The following is a 16,663-nucleotide window of genomic DNA, read 5'->3' on the forward strand; positions in this document are numbered from 1 at the left end:
AGTTGATTCACTAGATGTATGGGTTCTAAAGTGCAGGTGGAAACAGCTGTATGGGCAGTTGACTGTATGCCTGAGTGTATTGGTGAGTGAATGGATATCTCCGTGCTACATGTCAAAGTAAGTACAAATGTAAAACACAGTACATGTGAGAGTTGACATATATAAATAACTGTGCATAAGAGCCAGTGAATGTGTGAGTGGCTGTATGGATCATTGTGAACTTCAATCAAGGATTAAATAAAAGAGTAAATATGTGTTAGTATATGTTGTAATAAGTAAGGTGTGTATAACTGTATAGTTGAGGAAATGGAGGTGTGATTGATTCTTTGCATGACTGAGTAGGTGTGTGAGTAACTCCATGGATGAGTGACAGTCTGTGAGTGTCTGTTTACACTGAGTGTATGTAAGGTTATATTAGAGTCTGAAGAGGTTCAACGTATTATCACATGAATGATATCATCAGTGATGTAATCAGTAATGTCAAATGAGATGTCATCAGTGATGTCATCAGTGATGTCATGTGAGATGTCATCAGTGATGTCATCAGTGATGTCACTGACCATGTCATGAATGATGTAATATGTGACATCATTAGCAGTGGATTGCGGGTGCGCGATATATAGTTAGTGGAACTAACTATATATGCGAATTTCAATGGTTTTGTGCGAGTAAAATAAGGTTTTGTAAATGCTAATCCCTAACTATATATGGTCTATAACCTATGGTTTTTTCTGTGAATTTGTAAGGTTTTGTAAATGTTAATTCCTAACTATATATGGTCTATAACCTATGGTTTTTTCAGTGAATTTTTAAGGTTTGTAAATGCTAATTTCTAACTATATGTGGTCTATAACCTATGGTTTTTTCAGTGAATTTCAATGTTTTTTTAATAGCAAATATCAAAAGCTGTAAAATGTATTCTTCTTTTAAAGGAAAAATATATTTTATATGTATTAATTTAAAAAAATGTATGCATCTGCCAAACCCTGACCTCTTAATAGTGCACTGTGGTGGAAATGATTTGGGCACTATGACTGGGGATGATCTTGAAATGCTTTTAAAGAACACCTTTCTTCATTTGATGACACTTTTTCCCCAAACTGCCTTGGTATATTCCAATATATGTCAAAGACAGAAATGTAAGTGGTCCAACCAATTTTTTCCACAATTTGAGAAAGCACGGAAACATGTGAATAAATCTGTTTCTGCTTGCATGAGAGACTATGGAATGGGTTTAATATACAACAATAACTTGCGTTCCAACATTCAACACATCTACAGAAGAGATGGTGTGCACTTCTCCGATGAAGGTAATAGAATATTCATCCTTTATTTAAAAGTGTGCATTGGAACCTACTTGTAGGTACCTAAATTAGCCACAGAACCCAATAGCTCTTTTCAGAGCTACCCTACCTCTGATCATTCAAAACGTTTATCTTTTTCAAAAAAAAATTTCTTCACCAAAGTTTGCTCCCCGGTTCGCTTACCGGTGCGCGTACCGGGCGCTCCCCCCACGAAATTTTCAAAATTTTTATTTTTTTATTTTTGCATATATCACCGTCCTAATCCCCCCTCAGAAAACCTAGAGGGTCACAAAGTGTCTACCGTGCCCCCTTCTACCCATTCCGAACATTGTTTGTCCTCCATCTTATGACTCAATTCTACCGATACACAAAATGGAGGACTCCCGTAACGCTGCGGGTTCGCGTACCGGGGAGCGCACCGGTAAGCGCTCGATAAAAAAAGGTGGGAAAGTAACTAACAGAAAAACCACTACAGACACTTTCATCACATATAGAATAGGCCCTACTACATAACAGTCCCTACCATTTACCCAAATTTGATGGAATTCCATTGAGAAAATTATGCTGTAAGCCTGAATAAATATCCTGAGGTAAATTACCTAACAAAAACACTTATGAAGTGTTAGAATTGACAACCAATCAAAATGCTACTTTCAATATCTTCTATTATTTCATGACATTTGATTGGTTATGTACCTGAATATATATAAAGAAAGAGAGAGAAACACAGCCATTTTGACTACTACTTCCTGAAGTACATATCAAGTGCATTTCAACTGAGAACTTAAACTTCTTTTTGAAAGGTAAGATGTTATTTTAAAATCTGTAGTATGTTCAGCACTTTAAGTTAATTAGGAAAACATTTTCTGATAGTTATATACTATCCCTCTGTAATAGTTATAGAATAAGATAGACTTCTCTGTTTTACTTATGGATGGAGTTAGGCTTGTCTTGTATAATTAAGAATTAACTTAGGCTTTATCACATACATCTTTTACATTTCTACTTCCAGTCTGATACCATACACTGCCCAAAGATAAAATCACTGTTTAAAAAACCAAACTACCTGTCTGTACTTAAACCCAACAGTGCCCTATCTGTACTGATATATTTTTTTTTAATTCATTTTACAGCACAAAAATGGAAGGAGAGAACAAAACTAACTTGGAAATTGTTGCAGGAAGCAACACAGATACAGAAATTGACTCTGAATTCTATGATGAATCACGGGACTTTGAACTTCTGCAATGTGTAGAATCAGTAGATGTCCTAATTGAAAATGAAAAAAATTCTGACAATCAATTATTAGAAGTTCTTTTTAATTTTGAAAACGAATCAGAAAAATAAATTTATATTTAATAATTCAAAAATTGTTTGAGACATTATTCATTTTTATATGTCTTTTGTAAACTACTAGCAAATTGATTATAATGTAAAGTCAGACTTTAAATATACTGTGCAACTTTTTTGTGTTACATAGTAAGTTTGCTCATAGTTACTTCCTTTCTGCCACTATATTATCTCCAATGTGTATTTAACATCTCTTTATCATCTCCTGCCTCCATGTTGTTTCTGCTTTCCTGACAGACTATGGTATGAATTCCATATACCACAATAACTTCTGAAACAACATGCAAGATATTTACAAAGAAAACGGTGTGTATTTATTTTTAGACTCTGCATTGGTACCTACATGTTGGCACTTAAATAAAAAAAACAAAAAAAAACAAAAAGAACAATCAATAAACATACAATATTTCAACATTCTTTCATCCTATTTTCCCAATATTACGCTTCCCGGACCGCTTCCCGGTGCGCGTACCGAGCGCTCCCCCGCAAAAAAACCGAAAATATATATATATTTTTTTTACCCCGCGGGGCCCTTTTAAAGCCCCCTCATCAAAACTAGGGGGTCAGGGAGAATGTACTCCGCCCCCTTATGCTCATTTCCCCCTTTGTTTTTGCCACATCTTGTGTCTCGATCCTACCGGGACACAAGATGGCGGCCGCTCCGGACTGTTTAGAATGTTCACAGTCACCGGGGAGCCAATCCGCTTCTCCTCGCGAAGTTCCATTACGTGAACCGGGGCGCTAACCGGGACGCTGTCACAGATATATCTGTTTTTTGAAACTGTAATTTCTCAAAATCCACTGGAGCACATATATTGAGACATAGCAAAGGCACGTCGGGCAAACCATATCTACAATTTTGCCAAGTTTCGTGTAAATCCATTCAGCCGTTCGAGCTAAAAGTGATTCCAACCGCCCTATGGAAAAATGAATGGGAAAAACGCATTTTGGGACCCCCCTTTTTTCTCGGCCCCCCCCCCCCTTGACGGAACCCCCCCAAATTTTCAGGGGCTGCCAGAAACAAAATGTGCCATTTTCCTGAAAATTTCAGCCAATTCCGTCCACAAACGCTAAAGTTATTCGACATAGAATTTTCAGAAATCCCATAGGAAAAAAATCCTAACTATATATACCTACTGGCGACCGCCAGTAGGTAATATATATGTGGGGCACATATAATATAGTGTTTCTGGGGTCCCGCGCATGGGCGGGAATATTCTAATGCTTATGACTATTGATGAGGATCCCCTGGAAGAGAACTATTGCACACTCATTATTAACTCGCGTGGGACACTTGCCCACCTCAGGAACTGATGGGAGAAATGAGAAATGGGTGGGACCTATGGAGGATGAAGACTGGATGGGCTAATGGCCCTGTGGGAACCAATTACATCAGTGTGAGAGTTTGCCTACCAGACCTCTCCGACTACGATATCCAGGCTCCTCTCGTCTATCTTCGCAGGGCTACGAACGGGGATACAACCTGGAAGTTCCTCCCTCGAAGACCGGAAACAGTTCCTCAGGACCAATAAGAGGGGAGTGGAATAACCGTTACAGGGGAGAAGTAGGTGGAACCAGGACAGCGTGGAAGGAAGACGCGGAAGCCGAGTTCAAGCAGGAAAACGCGGGACCCGGTTTCAAGCAGGAAGACGCAGGACCCGAATTCAAGCAGGAAGACGCGGGACCCGGTTTCAAGCGGGAAGACGCGGGACCCGAAGACAAGCAGGAAAACGCGGGACCCGGTGTAAAGCAGGAAAAAGACGTGGAACTCGACCGGAGGAAGAATTGGACATCCGGAACCAACGAGGACGAAGACGAAACGTGGTCTGAAGATTGGTGGTGTCCGGAGGTGGCTGGAGAGGGGCCGTGACTCAGGAGAGTTACGGCGGAGCCAGGTTAGTGATTGTAAACTGGGAATAGACGGGAGAGGGTGGTAACGCACGGGTGGGGGTAGCGTCCAACAAAGTGGTAACTCTGAGTTCTTTGTGAATACAACGCTGCCTTAGATTAAATCCTATGTTACTGTAAACCCATCCTGATAATCGAACCTTAGTACTAAATAATAGTATACTACCATTTTGAGGGTGGTGAAAATACCCCTTCTTGTTCTTTCTTACAGTCCTTACTGTATGCAGGACTGTTCACCAAAACGCTTAGGTTGTAAAGTTATAACGTTATGACTTTTTGACATAACACTACTTTATTCTAACGGCTCCTTTTCATTTCTTTATTTCCTATGAGCCTCCGGGGAACACATCACGATCACGGACACAACGAAGATCGAACTTCAACATCCTCGTCGGACTCGGATGACGCCATACAATCTCAAAAGCCTATAACTCAACAACCTTCAACTTCTTTACCAATCCTTAATAAACCTTCCTTTAAACCTATTCTTCAGCCTCCTCGCCTGTTTATCAAGCCTGCCCTCCCACAATCAGCCAGAGGTTAAAGTTCACCAGCAAAGTAAAATTAGCAGTACCCAAAATGTAAGGGGCCAATAGGCCAGGTGGAGAAGTGCTCCACTTCCCGCGATAGATCAGCGCCCCGGAAATTGTAAATTTTGGGGTGATGGAGAGTGTGAATGTCAGAGCTTCACAGCCAGGATTCTGCAGTTGGTCAATTTGGTATTTATAATCCTTTTTAAATTTGATAGCAATCCCCGCCCATTTTATCTTGTCTAACTATTTTAACCAAAGAAAAATTAGCTGACTGGATCACAATAATATACGGCAACGAGCCTGCATGTAACCAGGTCTCAGTGAGAAACAATGCATCGGGTTATGATGGCTGAGAAAATTAAAAGTGTTGCTGGTGTTTGGCGAGTAAACGACAATTCAGGCTAAAAAAGTGAACGTTTGAGTGGAGATGCATCCAGCAGAAGGCCTCACATTGTGAAGGCCATCAAGTCCCTTAAAATGAATGTTTAGGAAGTAGGTGCTGAGCCACATGAGCATCCCCCAAATTATCGTGAGTAGAGCAGACAAAATTGCATCAGTTGCAGGTCAATAATGCTGCCCGTGGGTCAATGACCTGACAGCTCATGATAACAGACGACCACAACGAATACAGAAACACTGCAGTATAAGTCTTTACCTTAGACCTTATCTCTGGTTGGAGGGTACCAGGGTTCCTGGCCCCGGTTGGATGCAGATAGACTTGCCTTAGGAGCGCCTTCAGCACACAAGTGGCACACACGCTACCACGTCGGCCAGCCATTGAATTTAAAGGTCTTCCCTACAACAACTGGCCCTCTAACCGGACTGGAAGTGCCAGATAAGAATGCTCTGCTTCCCTCCGCGCAATCGACACTAAGCCATGGCGGACCGAAGAAGGGCCACTAACTGGCAAGGTTAAGGATTACAAAAGTTAAGACTAAGTCACACGTTAAAAAGATTAAAAGTCACAATAAATCTTAGGCATAGAGCTATACAAATGACTGTCAGGACAACGTACCTGTACTAGTCATGATCTAGCAATGATGTTATGCATCTGCATTCTAATTATCCCATTGTGTACCCTTTGCATTTTTTTAATAAATTCTCTGGATTCTTCATTCTGCCCTTGAACTCACTTATTGAGTCTGCCTTTCTTAATTGACTGTATTTTGTTAGATGCTGATTAGTACCTTTTCTTGGGACACATTGCCTTTTGAAATAGAGTTTTACCACCATCCTGATCCACCAACCCGTGGACGTACTGTTGAGGTATTTTTCAGGGTATAGAATTTTAGGGTTACCCAATGCCCGCACAATCTTCATCATAACATAGTTCACCCCCACATTCTCAGTGTCCTTTCCTCAGGCTACAGCATCCACTGTTTTGGACCGTGTACATAAGAAGGGAGGAGGCCTTTCTGTCATCCATAACTCCTCCTGGTCCTGCACCATAGACAACAAGTAACACTCAACTCTGTGGAGCTGATGACATGCTAGTTCCATCTCTCTGACATGTCGCTTCCTTCTCTTTGCAACAACAACAAAGTGATGGATGGGATGCTTGAATTAATCTCAGCTTCTGGCAATCGCTCAAGCATGGTAGATACGTACGTAGAGGTATGGACGGGCTATGGGCCCCAGTCCTTCAGTACTCGAACTGGTTTAAAGAAAGCTCATTCTATGGTAGTTGCGTAGGTTGCAAGGCATCTCTAAAGAACAGCTTAGATCGCAATACTGATCCCACGTGACCCCGCTCAAGGTGTATGATGTATTGCCAATCCCACTAGATATCATCTGTACGAATAAAGAATTAAGAGCTGTTATTCTTTTTAGGTTCTTGCATTATGTAATGGAATGTTCTTTATGACACTGTTTTTCGAAATCAAAGTTAGAAAAGAAGATATAAATTCATTAACTTTGCACTCCATTGAGATAATGTTTTAGCCCCATTTAAGAAAAAAAAGAAAGCATAGTTTCAGCACAGTTCATCACTGTTGATATGATTGAAAAATGAACAAGCATTGGAAATGCAATAGGTCTCGCATTAGGAAAGTTTGAGCTACTGGTATTGTAAATGGCACTTTTTTTATTTATGTGTTGGTTTTGAAAGTAGCAAAATTAAAAGCTTTGTCAGTTACAATGTCAATAGTTTTAACTTATACAAATGTGACACCAATAGCATTTGTAATGCAATGTGTGTTGTATTTACGTGACTTAGATGTCTTGATATAACAATGGCTTTTAATTTTGTAAATAATTAATACTTAAATAAAAGTTATTGTAATTTATAATGGCAATAGCTTAAACGTTTGTAAATAACTTTTGGGAAGATTATGTTCAGTGTATTTTATTGTGACGAAAATCCAAGAACATTGCATTTGCACCTACACACACACACACATAGATGTGGTGGTGGTGGATCTGGGGGATATGGTGGGGGTGATGGTGGTGGTGGTGGATGTGATGGTGGTGAATGTGTTGGCGGTGGATGTGGTGGTGGTGGATGTGATGGTGGTGGATGTGATGGTGGTGGATGTGGTGGTGGTGGATGCGGTGGTGGTGGTGGATGCGGTGGTAGTGGTGGATGTGGTGGTGGTGGTGGATGTGGTGGTGGTGGTGGTGGATGTGGTGGTGGTGGTGGTGGATGTGGTGGTGGATGCGGTGGTGGTGGATGTGGTGGTGGTGGATGCGGTGGTGGTGGATGCGATGGTGATGGATGCGGTGGTGGTGGATGCGGTGGTGGTGGTGGATGCGGTGGTGGTGGATGTGGTGGTGGTGGATGTGGTGGTGGATGTGGATGTGGTGGATGTGGATGTGGTGGTGGATGTGGATGTGGTGGTGGATGTGGATGTGGTGGTGGATGTGGTGGTGATGGTGGATGTGGTGGTGATGGTGGATGTGGTGGTGATGGTGGATGTGGTGGTGATGGTGGATGTGGTGGATGCGGTGGTGGTGGATGTGGCGGTGGTGGTGGATGTGGCGGTGGTGGTGGATGTGGCGGTGGTGGTGGATGTGGCGGTGGTGGTGGATGTGGTGGTGGATGCGGTGGTGGTGGTGGATGCGGTGGTGGTGGTGGATGCGGTGGTGGTGGATGTGGTGGTGGATGTGGATGTGGTGGTGGATGTGGTGGTGATGGTGGATGTGGTGGTGATGGTGGATGAGGATGTGGTGGTGATGGTGGATGTGGTGGATGCGGTGGTGGTGGATGTGGTGGTGGTGGATGTGGCGGTGGTGGTGGATGTGGCGGTGGTGGTGGATGTGGCGGTGGTGGTGGATGTGGCGGTGGATGTGGATGTGGCGGTGAATGTGGATGTGGCGGTGGATGTGGATGTGGCGGTGGATGTGGATGTGGCGGTGGATGTGGATGTGGCGGTGGATGTGGATGTGGCGGTGGAGGTGATGGTGGAGGTGGATGTGGTGGTGGATGTGGATGTGGAGGTGATGGTGGATGTGGAGGTGATGGTGGGTGTGGAGGTGATGGTGGATGTGGAGGTGATGGTGGATGTGGAGGTGATGGTGGATGTGGAGGGGATGGTGGATGTGGAGGTGATGGTGGATGTGGAGGTGATGGTGGATGTGGCGGTGGTGGTGGATGTGGCGGTGGCGGTGGATGTGGCGGTGGTGGTGGATGTGGCGGTGGATGTGGCGGTGGATGTGGCAGTGGTGGTGGATGTGGTGGTGGATGTAGATGTGGTGGTGGATGTGATGGTGGATGTGGAGGTGATGGTGGATGTGGAGGTGATGGTGGATGTGGAGGTGATGGTGGTTGTGGTGGTGGAAGTGGATGTGGATGTGGTGGTGGATGTGGATGTGGTGGTGGATGTGGATGTGGAGGTGATGGTGGATGTGGAGGTGATGGTGGATGTGGAGGTGATGGTGGATGTGGAGGTGATGGTGGATGTGGTGGTGGTGGATGCGGTGGTGGTGGATGCGGTGGTGGTGGATGCGGTGGTGGTGGATGTGAATGTGGTGGTGATGGATGCGGTGGTGGTGGAAGTGGTGGATGTGGTGGTGATGGATGCGGTGGTGGTGGAAGTGGTGGATGCGGTGGTGGATGTGGTGGTGGATGCGGTGGTGGATGCGGTGGTGGATGCGGTGGTGGATGCGATGGTGGATGCGATGGTGGATGCGATGGTGGATGTGGTGGTGGATGTGGTGGTGATGGTGGATGTGGTGGTGATGGTGGATGTGGTGGTGATGGTGGATGTGGTGGTGGATGCGGTGATGGTGGATGCGGTGGATGCGGTGATGGTGGCAGTGGATGCGGTGGTGGATGTGGTGGTGGATGCGGTGGTGGTGGATGCGGTGGTGGCAGTGGATGGGGTGGTGGCAGTGGATGGGGTGGTGGTTGTGGTGGATGTGATGGTGGATGTGGTGGTGGTGGATGTGATGGTGGTGGTGGTGTATGCGGTGGTGGATGTGGTGGTGATGGTGGATGTGGTAGTGATGGTGGATGCGTTGGTGGATGCGGTGGTTGTGGTGGTGGATGAGGTGGATGTGGTGATGGTGGATGCGGTGGTGGTGGTAGTGGTGGTTGTAGTGGTGTGGTGGTGGATGCGGTGGTGGTGGATGTGGTGGTGGTGGATGTGGTGGTGGATGTGGTGGTGATGGTGGATGTGGTGATGGTGGATGCGGTGGTGGCAGTGGATGCGGTGGTGGTGGTGGATGGGGTGGTGGATGTGGTGGTGGATGTAGTGGTGGTGGGTGTGGTGGTTGTGGTGGTGGTGGATGCGGTGGATGTGGTGATGGTGGATGCGGTGGTGGTGGTAGTGGTGGTTGTAGTGGTGTGGTGGTGGATGCGGTGGCTGTGGTGGTGGATGTGGTGGTGGATGTGGTGGTGGATGCGGTGGATGTTGGGATGGTGGATGCGGTGGTGGTGGATGCGCTGGTGGTGGTGGATGTGGTGGTGGATGCGGTGGTGGTGGTGGATGTGGTGGTGGATGTAGTGGTGGTGGGTGTGGTGGTGGTGGATGCGGTGGTGGTGGATGTGGTGATGGGGGATGTGGCGGTGGATGTGATGGTGGATGTGTTGGTGATGGTGGATGTGATGGTGGATGTGGTGGTGATGGTGGATGCGGTGGTGGATGCGGTGGTGGTGGATGCGGTGGTGGTGGATGTTTGTTACAGTGGAAGAAACCACAGCCACAGGCTCGATGTGAAACGCGATACGGTTATGAAATTGTTCATGTCGGTGCATTTTTCGTATATATGAAATGGCAAAAGATAAAGAGGCGGAGAATAGAGAAGGAGAGAGAAGAGGGCGAGAGGAAAGGAAAGAAAGACGATGAGATGAAAGCAAGAAATTCGAGTGAAGAAGTCAAAAGGGGAGTGAAATACCAAGAGTGAGAAAGATTTAAAAAAAAGTAGAAAAGGCACAATAAACGTACCCCCCATTATCATGTGCTTGGCTAGATGCTCGTGTGTTTCACACTGTCATTCCCTGTGCAGTGACCTCTCTTCTTAGCACTCTAGAAACACTCATTACCACATTTTAACAATAGCTATAATATGCATGTCAGTGTGAGCCGCTGTGCAATGGTTACACACTTCACCAGACAGAGAGAAACGCGTTGCTCTGAAGCCTGAGTAGTGTTAAAGCTCGGAGCTCTTTCCAAATACTGTAGTTATCTTGGCTACTGTAAGCTCTTGGCATTGCTGTGGGGGGCGGGGGAAGGGGGGGGAGAAGAGGAATTAAAGTGAATAATTAGGGGAGGAGAAATGCCTGCCTGAGGCAGAGCGCATGCTGGGGGAAGCTTCAGATGCCAGTGGGAGGGAGGCTGATTGTTGCTTTGATGTGGACGCACAGATGGTGCCTGTGGGGGAAAAATGTTTCAAACATCAGACTTTTGCAACTGAACCTTTTATGTATAAGACATGGATACGTGTTTGATAAAATCCTTTTAGACTTAAGGTTTTATAACTGGGCTGTTTATTCTTTTATCTAAATTAATTAGATTAACCACCCGTTTAGCCTTGTGTGTTCTTTTAAGTGGACAAAAAGCTTCATGTTAGTTTGAAATGAAGTAGCCAAATAAATGTATAATTGGTAGCAAAAATATGAAAAGTAAAAATGGAGCTATCGTTTCCAGGGCTACCACCTAGATAGGGTTTTCTGCTCTCCGTGAGTGGCTTGTGAGATATTTGTAGCCTGCACCATGTGTGTCATTGTGTAAGAATTTTCCTGCAGGCTGCCTTCAAATTAGCATTAATTCCTTCTGGCCTATGAGCTCGTTAAGTGCATCAGTGCGCCGAGTAATTCCAGGGTGACATACTACATCATTGATGTTTAACCTGAAAAAAAGGCTAACATTCAGAAACTGAAACTGTTTCACTAATTATTACATCACACATAAAAACGAATGTGGAGAAAGTTACTGCATGTGCCTTTGAAAATGAAACGAACAGAATTACCTTAAAATGTCCACTTTTTATTATTTAGCAGCAGCCAAGTCTGGGAGCCACTCAACCACCGCCCCCATGCCCTGTTGCTGCAGCCTGCCATGTTGAATGGTACAGTACGGCAGGGAAAATATGCAGTTCCAGGAAGTGAGGGCCAAAGCTTCCAGCTTCTGCAAAGTCGTGTGTGCTTCGCTGCAGGACTGGACACGGCTGGCCTTATCTTAATCTGCCCTGTGACTGCCCATAACAGTGAGCGCTCTGCTAAATATAAAGTGCGGTGCCCGAATATATACAAGTTTTGTGTGCACCATTAAATAAATGTTTTTAAAAGTGGACGCCATGCAGAATATCCACGGCGCTCGAAAACATACAATTAATTCCCGTGACTAAAAAATCAATCAAATGAAGTATTAAAGCACTAACCTTGGGGTTGCTCAGTGGAGTACTGTGCAGAAGGCATATCCAGGGCTAGACAATGTAAGTGTCTTGTATGAACTAAAATAATTCACAGAGAGCGGAAGGGGCGGGCAGAGAGATTAAACGAGCAGACATCCGTGTACTGTGCAGCCCCTGCTCGGCCTCGTGATTGTTGGAGCTTGTCATCGTCATCACAGTGGGTAGCCAACCGTGCGAACGCCCAGCACACTCTGTGATTGTTGAGCATTTTTGAGAGAAATCTGCCTTGACCCTGGGGATATGAAATGTTTCTGGGCAGCCTGTTGGGTACTGTTGAAGGGAAGGGTAGGTGTTTTTGTTCACATTCTTATACCCGCACCGTACACACGTGCTGTGATTAAAATCTGTGACGTGTGTGTTATATTGATATAGGTATCAGTGGGAGTAGAGACTAGAGAGGCCTTAGTTGGGTGGGGGCAGTGGGAGCATGAACATTTGTGTGAGAGAGAATGGAAGGGCAGTTCTATAGTTTATGCGTGGGTACAACTTGGTAATGCGCCCTATTGCCTCTTAAGCTGCGTCACCCTCAGAGGCAGGAGACGGTAAATGGGAAGAGATTTAACTGCACCCCGAACCACCGCAGTTTCTTGTAACCCGGCCAGACGAGGCCATTAAGAGAATGTTCTTTCTTTAAAAGGTGGTCATTGTTGGTGAAGGAGCATTTTTAGGTGGCAGCAATTTTTTTTAAAAAGCGCTTTGCCGCGCCGCCGATATGAAATAAAGTCGCTTCGGCATGCTGTGTGGAGGAGGCGGGAGGGGTGGGCATACTGTGTGGAGAGGCTGGAGGGGGCTGAAAGCACAGCTGCTATGAAATAAATAAAGGTGCTTCGGCATGCTGCGTGAAGGAGGCGGGAGGGGTCTGAAAGCACTGCTGCTGGGCTGTTGTAATATAAATGATGGCGCCGCATGTGGCAGATGTAGGATGGTACGTAAATATTAATAGTTTGGTGTAAAGGAGGTGCTATAAAACATGTTTGTGGGGGCGAAATGGAGGTCGGGTCGATGGAGCAGAGCTCCTGACAGTCAAACACCTAATTAGGGGGAGGAGAAGTAAGTGAGGCCGAGCCCGCTGGGGGAAGCAACAGATGGCTTTGAAGTGACTGATGGCCAGTGGGAGAGGTGAGGGGGGAGTGCGGCTGAGGGAACAGACAGCGATTTGGTGATGTGCACGCGCATTTTAAGTCAATGCGCTTGCGCATTGACCTAAAAGCCACGGGCACAGCACCAAATCGCCCAGTAAGTAAAAGTTTGTTTAAAGCCCTATATGCTCGCAAGCTCGATGCGTGCGCATCGAATAGCTCGACCTAAAAACACTTGGAACTACTGAAATGATAGGGAAACACCCATCAGAGTTTACGATGCGAAAAATATGTCTTAAATAAATAAAAATAAGTAAAAAAGCATGTAGGATCTTTTATTAAGTTTCAAATTGATGAAAACCTACCAATCCTCCTCTTTCCATCTGCTCAATTTTTCCACCAGACAATTTCACTTCCAATCCCTTCTCACAAACCTCTCCTTTTGCTTCTTCACATAACGTTCCCATCCAAATGGTTGTCTTTATGTGGAATAACACCATCTAATATTCAAAAACATCAGCTGATCCCTTTACAGGTATACATGTAAAAATACATAAGTAAACTTCTGAACTCTTTCTGGACCGTTCCAGATTGAAGCTCAATTGAAAAATCTGTCTGTAGACACGGAGTATCTAATGTCGAGTGTTTATTCTACAATTTGCCAAAGCCCAGGAGAGTTGAATTGCCACCCTACAAAGTTAGCTCTTATTCTAAATTAAGCTGCTGGATGAGTTACCCTCTGGCTTCTTATCAAATTACAGTAGTGAAAGTCATGCTTCAACTAGTTGAGAATGCCTTCTGTATACTTCAGTGGTCACTCGTGTTTATTGGTCGACTTCGGTCTAGCTGCGGCTTTCGTCTGGTCCATCTTAAGGCTCTACTTGGACACTAAAACAGTCTAGATAGTACTGTCTTGAGTTTTTCTGTTGTTTTTGGCTAAATAACACACTGCACATAATTTGGAGGTCTTTTTTTGGCCCATTTGTCTCTCCCGAACTGTTCCTCAAGGTTTAATTTTTGATATTTCCTTGCATATCATACCATTAATGTATGAAAGACAGAATTACATTTAAAGATCTACCTCTCATCGGCATCTCAGAAAATGCAGCTGTGGTTGGTCCTAAATAATCTGTAACTGAACCTACAAACACATTTTTATACTTTCTCATCTCGCCTCGTTCGGTGAAGCTTCCTTTCCAAAGATGGCTTGACTACCTCTCCAACTTGAATTGTAAACTCCACATCATTTAATGTATAAAGTGCCTTGGCTCATTCCTGACTAGTGTTTGCGGCTCATATGTCCAGATGAGCGATAATGGGACATCTACCAGGCGCTGTTGGATAGCCATTCACACTCCCCGCATAATTTACAGGTCGAGAGATGGTTTTCCTGATGACAGAGCTCCCACCTGCTCTGACACTGGGGAAACAGTGGTGGGCATGTCAGAAGGATTATCTGGAGCTTTCACACATTACTCTTCCTAATAGACAAGCAAAGGTGACCAGCACATTTATGTGTTCCCTGTATATGAAAGTTTCTAAGAGAATACATTTGTGGAAGATGTTGATACCATGTGACACATGGTGGCACCACTATGTAAGTTGGTATGTCTATAGTCAATGACATCAGTGAGAGGTCTGTCCATGAATGCACCCATATTGTGGACAACCGACAACAGAAAAATATCAGACAACAGAAAAAAATGTTTGTATGAAATGAGGACTACTGAGCCCTTCAGGGGCTCACATGCTGCATTTGTGAGATGGCTTCCTGCTTCAAGTGTTAAACATTTGGTGAAAACCAGTAACTCACTGCTCCTGTTCCCAAGCCCCTCCGCTCAGGGGCGGCTTCCTCCGCCCCCTCTTGATTCAGTTGTGTGGTATTGTAACCTGTGAGTTGTAATAACCTGCTACCTACGACTTTTACAGGCTACAATACTGCACCACGAGGTGCGTTTTGAAAAACAGCTGTGACGATGTCTATGCACTGTTAAGTACTACGATTAAACGGAGGATGGGGGTGCTGCTGACATGGGGATGACATCAGCCAAGGGTGGTGCATCAGGATAGAATGAAGCTCTCTTGCTGCTGCAGCAACCGTCCGAGTATGATTGATGTGTTGATTGTGGAAGGCTGATTTCTGACCTCTGATCTTTGCTTCTCCATCAGCTGCGGTGACCCTGGATCCGGACACTGCTCATCGGAGGCTCGTCCTGTCCGAGGACGGAAGGAGCGCGAGGACAGGAGACATAAAGCAGGATCTGCCCGACACGCCCCAGAGATTCAACCCTGTCGCTGCTGTCCTGGGGAGAGAGAGGCTGAGCTCCGGGAGGCATTACTGGGAGGTGGAGGTGGGGGACAAGACGGACTGGGACCTGGGGGTGTGTGATGAGGCTGTGAGCAGGAAGGGGCCGATCGCACTAGCGCCTATGAATGGATACTGGGCAGTGTGGCTCAGAGATGGTAAATACAAAGCTCTCACGGACCCCTCCACCCTCCTGACCCCCCGAGCGCCCCCCAGGGCTGTGGGTCTCTTCCTGGACTATGAGGCGGGCAGGCTCTCGGTCTACAATGGGGATGACCGGTCTCTGCTCTTCACCTTCTCTGGGGCCTCCTTCCCCCCCATCCTGCGGCCCTACTTCAGTCCCTATATCAACGAGGGAGGGGGGAATGCGGGGGCGCTGCGGGTCCTGCTGGTGACACACGAGTGAGAGCAGCTCTTAGCGGGCGGATTGAACTTGTATAGTGGCACTCACTAGGACTCACAGTGTGCAGTCAGCACATTCATATCCAGTGCCCCAATCACCCCTCCCCCAACCCACCACATATTGTTTCTATGCATTCTTTTAAGCTGATACAGTCTCGTTGGAACAGCAGGGTAGTTAATATGCTTATCTGTGCACTCTAGTCATAAACTAAAGAGGAAACCAGCAAATAATTTCTTTCAGAAGCCTGAGGCGCAGGGCTGGTGTATCCCCTTTGTACTTGAGTGTCGCTGATCACTGGCCAGTAAGTGCAGAGTATGGCTTCTTGTTGACACCACCCACCTGCCCCTGAAATACAGCTCTCTCCCTGGTCATGGACACTGCTGGGAGCGAGGCTGATGCCCACACTTTTCAGGGTCTCCTTCAGTGAAGCCCTCCCTCCATATTCCTCTCCAGTAACGGGGAGCGCTGAAAAATAAAATGTTAACCCTACCATGTCTGTCTTTGTGATTTGGCAATTGTCTTGATACTGACCAGAACATCCCAGTCGAATGGAACCAGTTGTGCATTTGTTTCCTTTATCAGTTTTAATAAAGACCAACAGTTCTTCCATGAAAAACTGTGTCAGCTGGTAACATTATTACATTTTTCCTATAGCGATTCCATATGGGAAAATTAAAAAATGAACATCTTATCATTAATTCATTCGTGACATTACCACCTTCTTCTCAAGTGAGGCTCATTGTCAGGAGTATGTTTGGGGGCATAGCCCCCTACAAATGACATGAAAAGTTAAATTTTGTCTTGCGCTGCCTCGGTCTCCCTCTCTGTGCATCTTGTCGTCATTGATCTCTCTATAAAGCAAATCGTGTTAGGGTTGGTCCTCCATTGCACAGCGTATATAAAACCCGATGAGGGTAATAGAAAAAGTA

General features: G+C 45.5%; 1 protein-coding gene across 2 annotated transcripts in view; it reads left to right on the forward strand.

Annotated features, from left to right (window-relative positions):
* LOC147717724 (E3 ubiquitin-protein ligase TRIM39-like) overlaps positions 1 to 16,350 on the forward strand; it is a 357,009-nt gene extending 340,659 nt beyond the window's left edge. For both annotated transcript variants that reach the window (XM_086924505.1, XM_086924506.1), the window contains one exon: positions 15,196 to 16,350. In XM_086924505.1, coding sequence (XP_086780631.1) covers positions 15,196 to 15,737 — 542 coding nt within the window. In that variant the 3' untranslated portion in view covers positions 15,738 to 16,350. The remainder of the gene's footprint in view (positions 1 to 15,195) is intronic.
* Positions 16,351 to 16,663: the final 313 nt, after the last annotated feature.

This window comes from Lissotriton vulgaris, chromosome 5 (assembly GCF_964263255.1).
Source record: "Lissotriton vulgaris chromosome 5, aLisVul1.2, whole genome shotgun sequence".
Lineage (NCBI taxonomy): Eukaryota > Metazoa > Chordata > Amphibia > Caudata > Salamandridae > Lissotriton > Lissotriton vulgaris.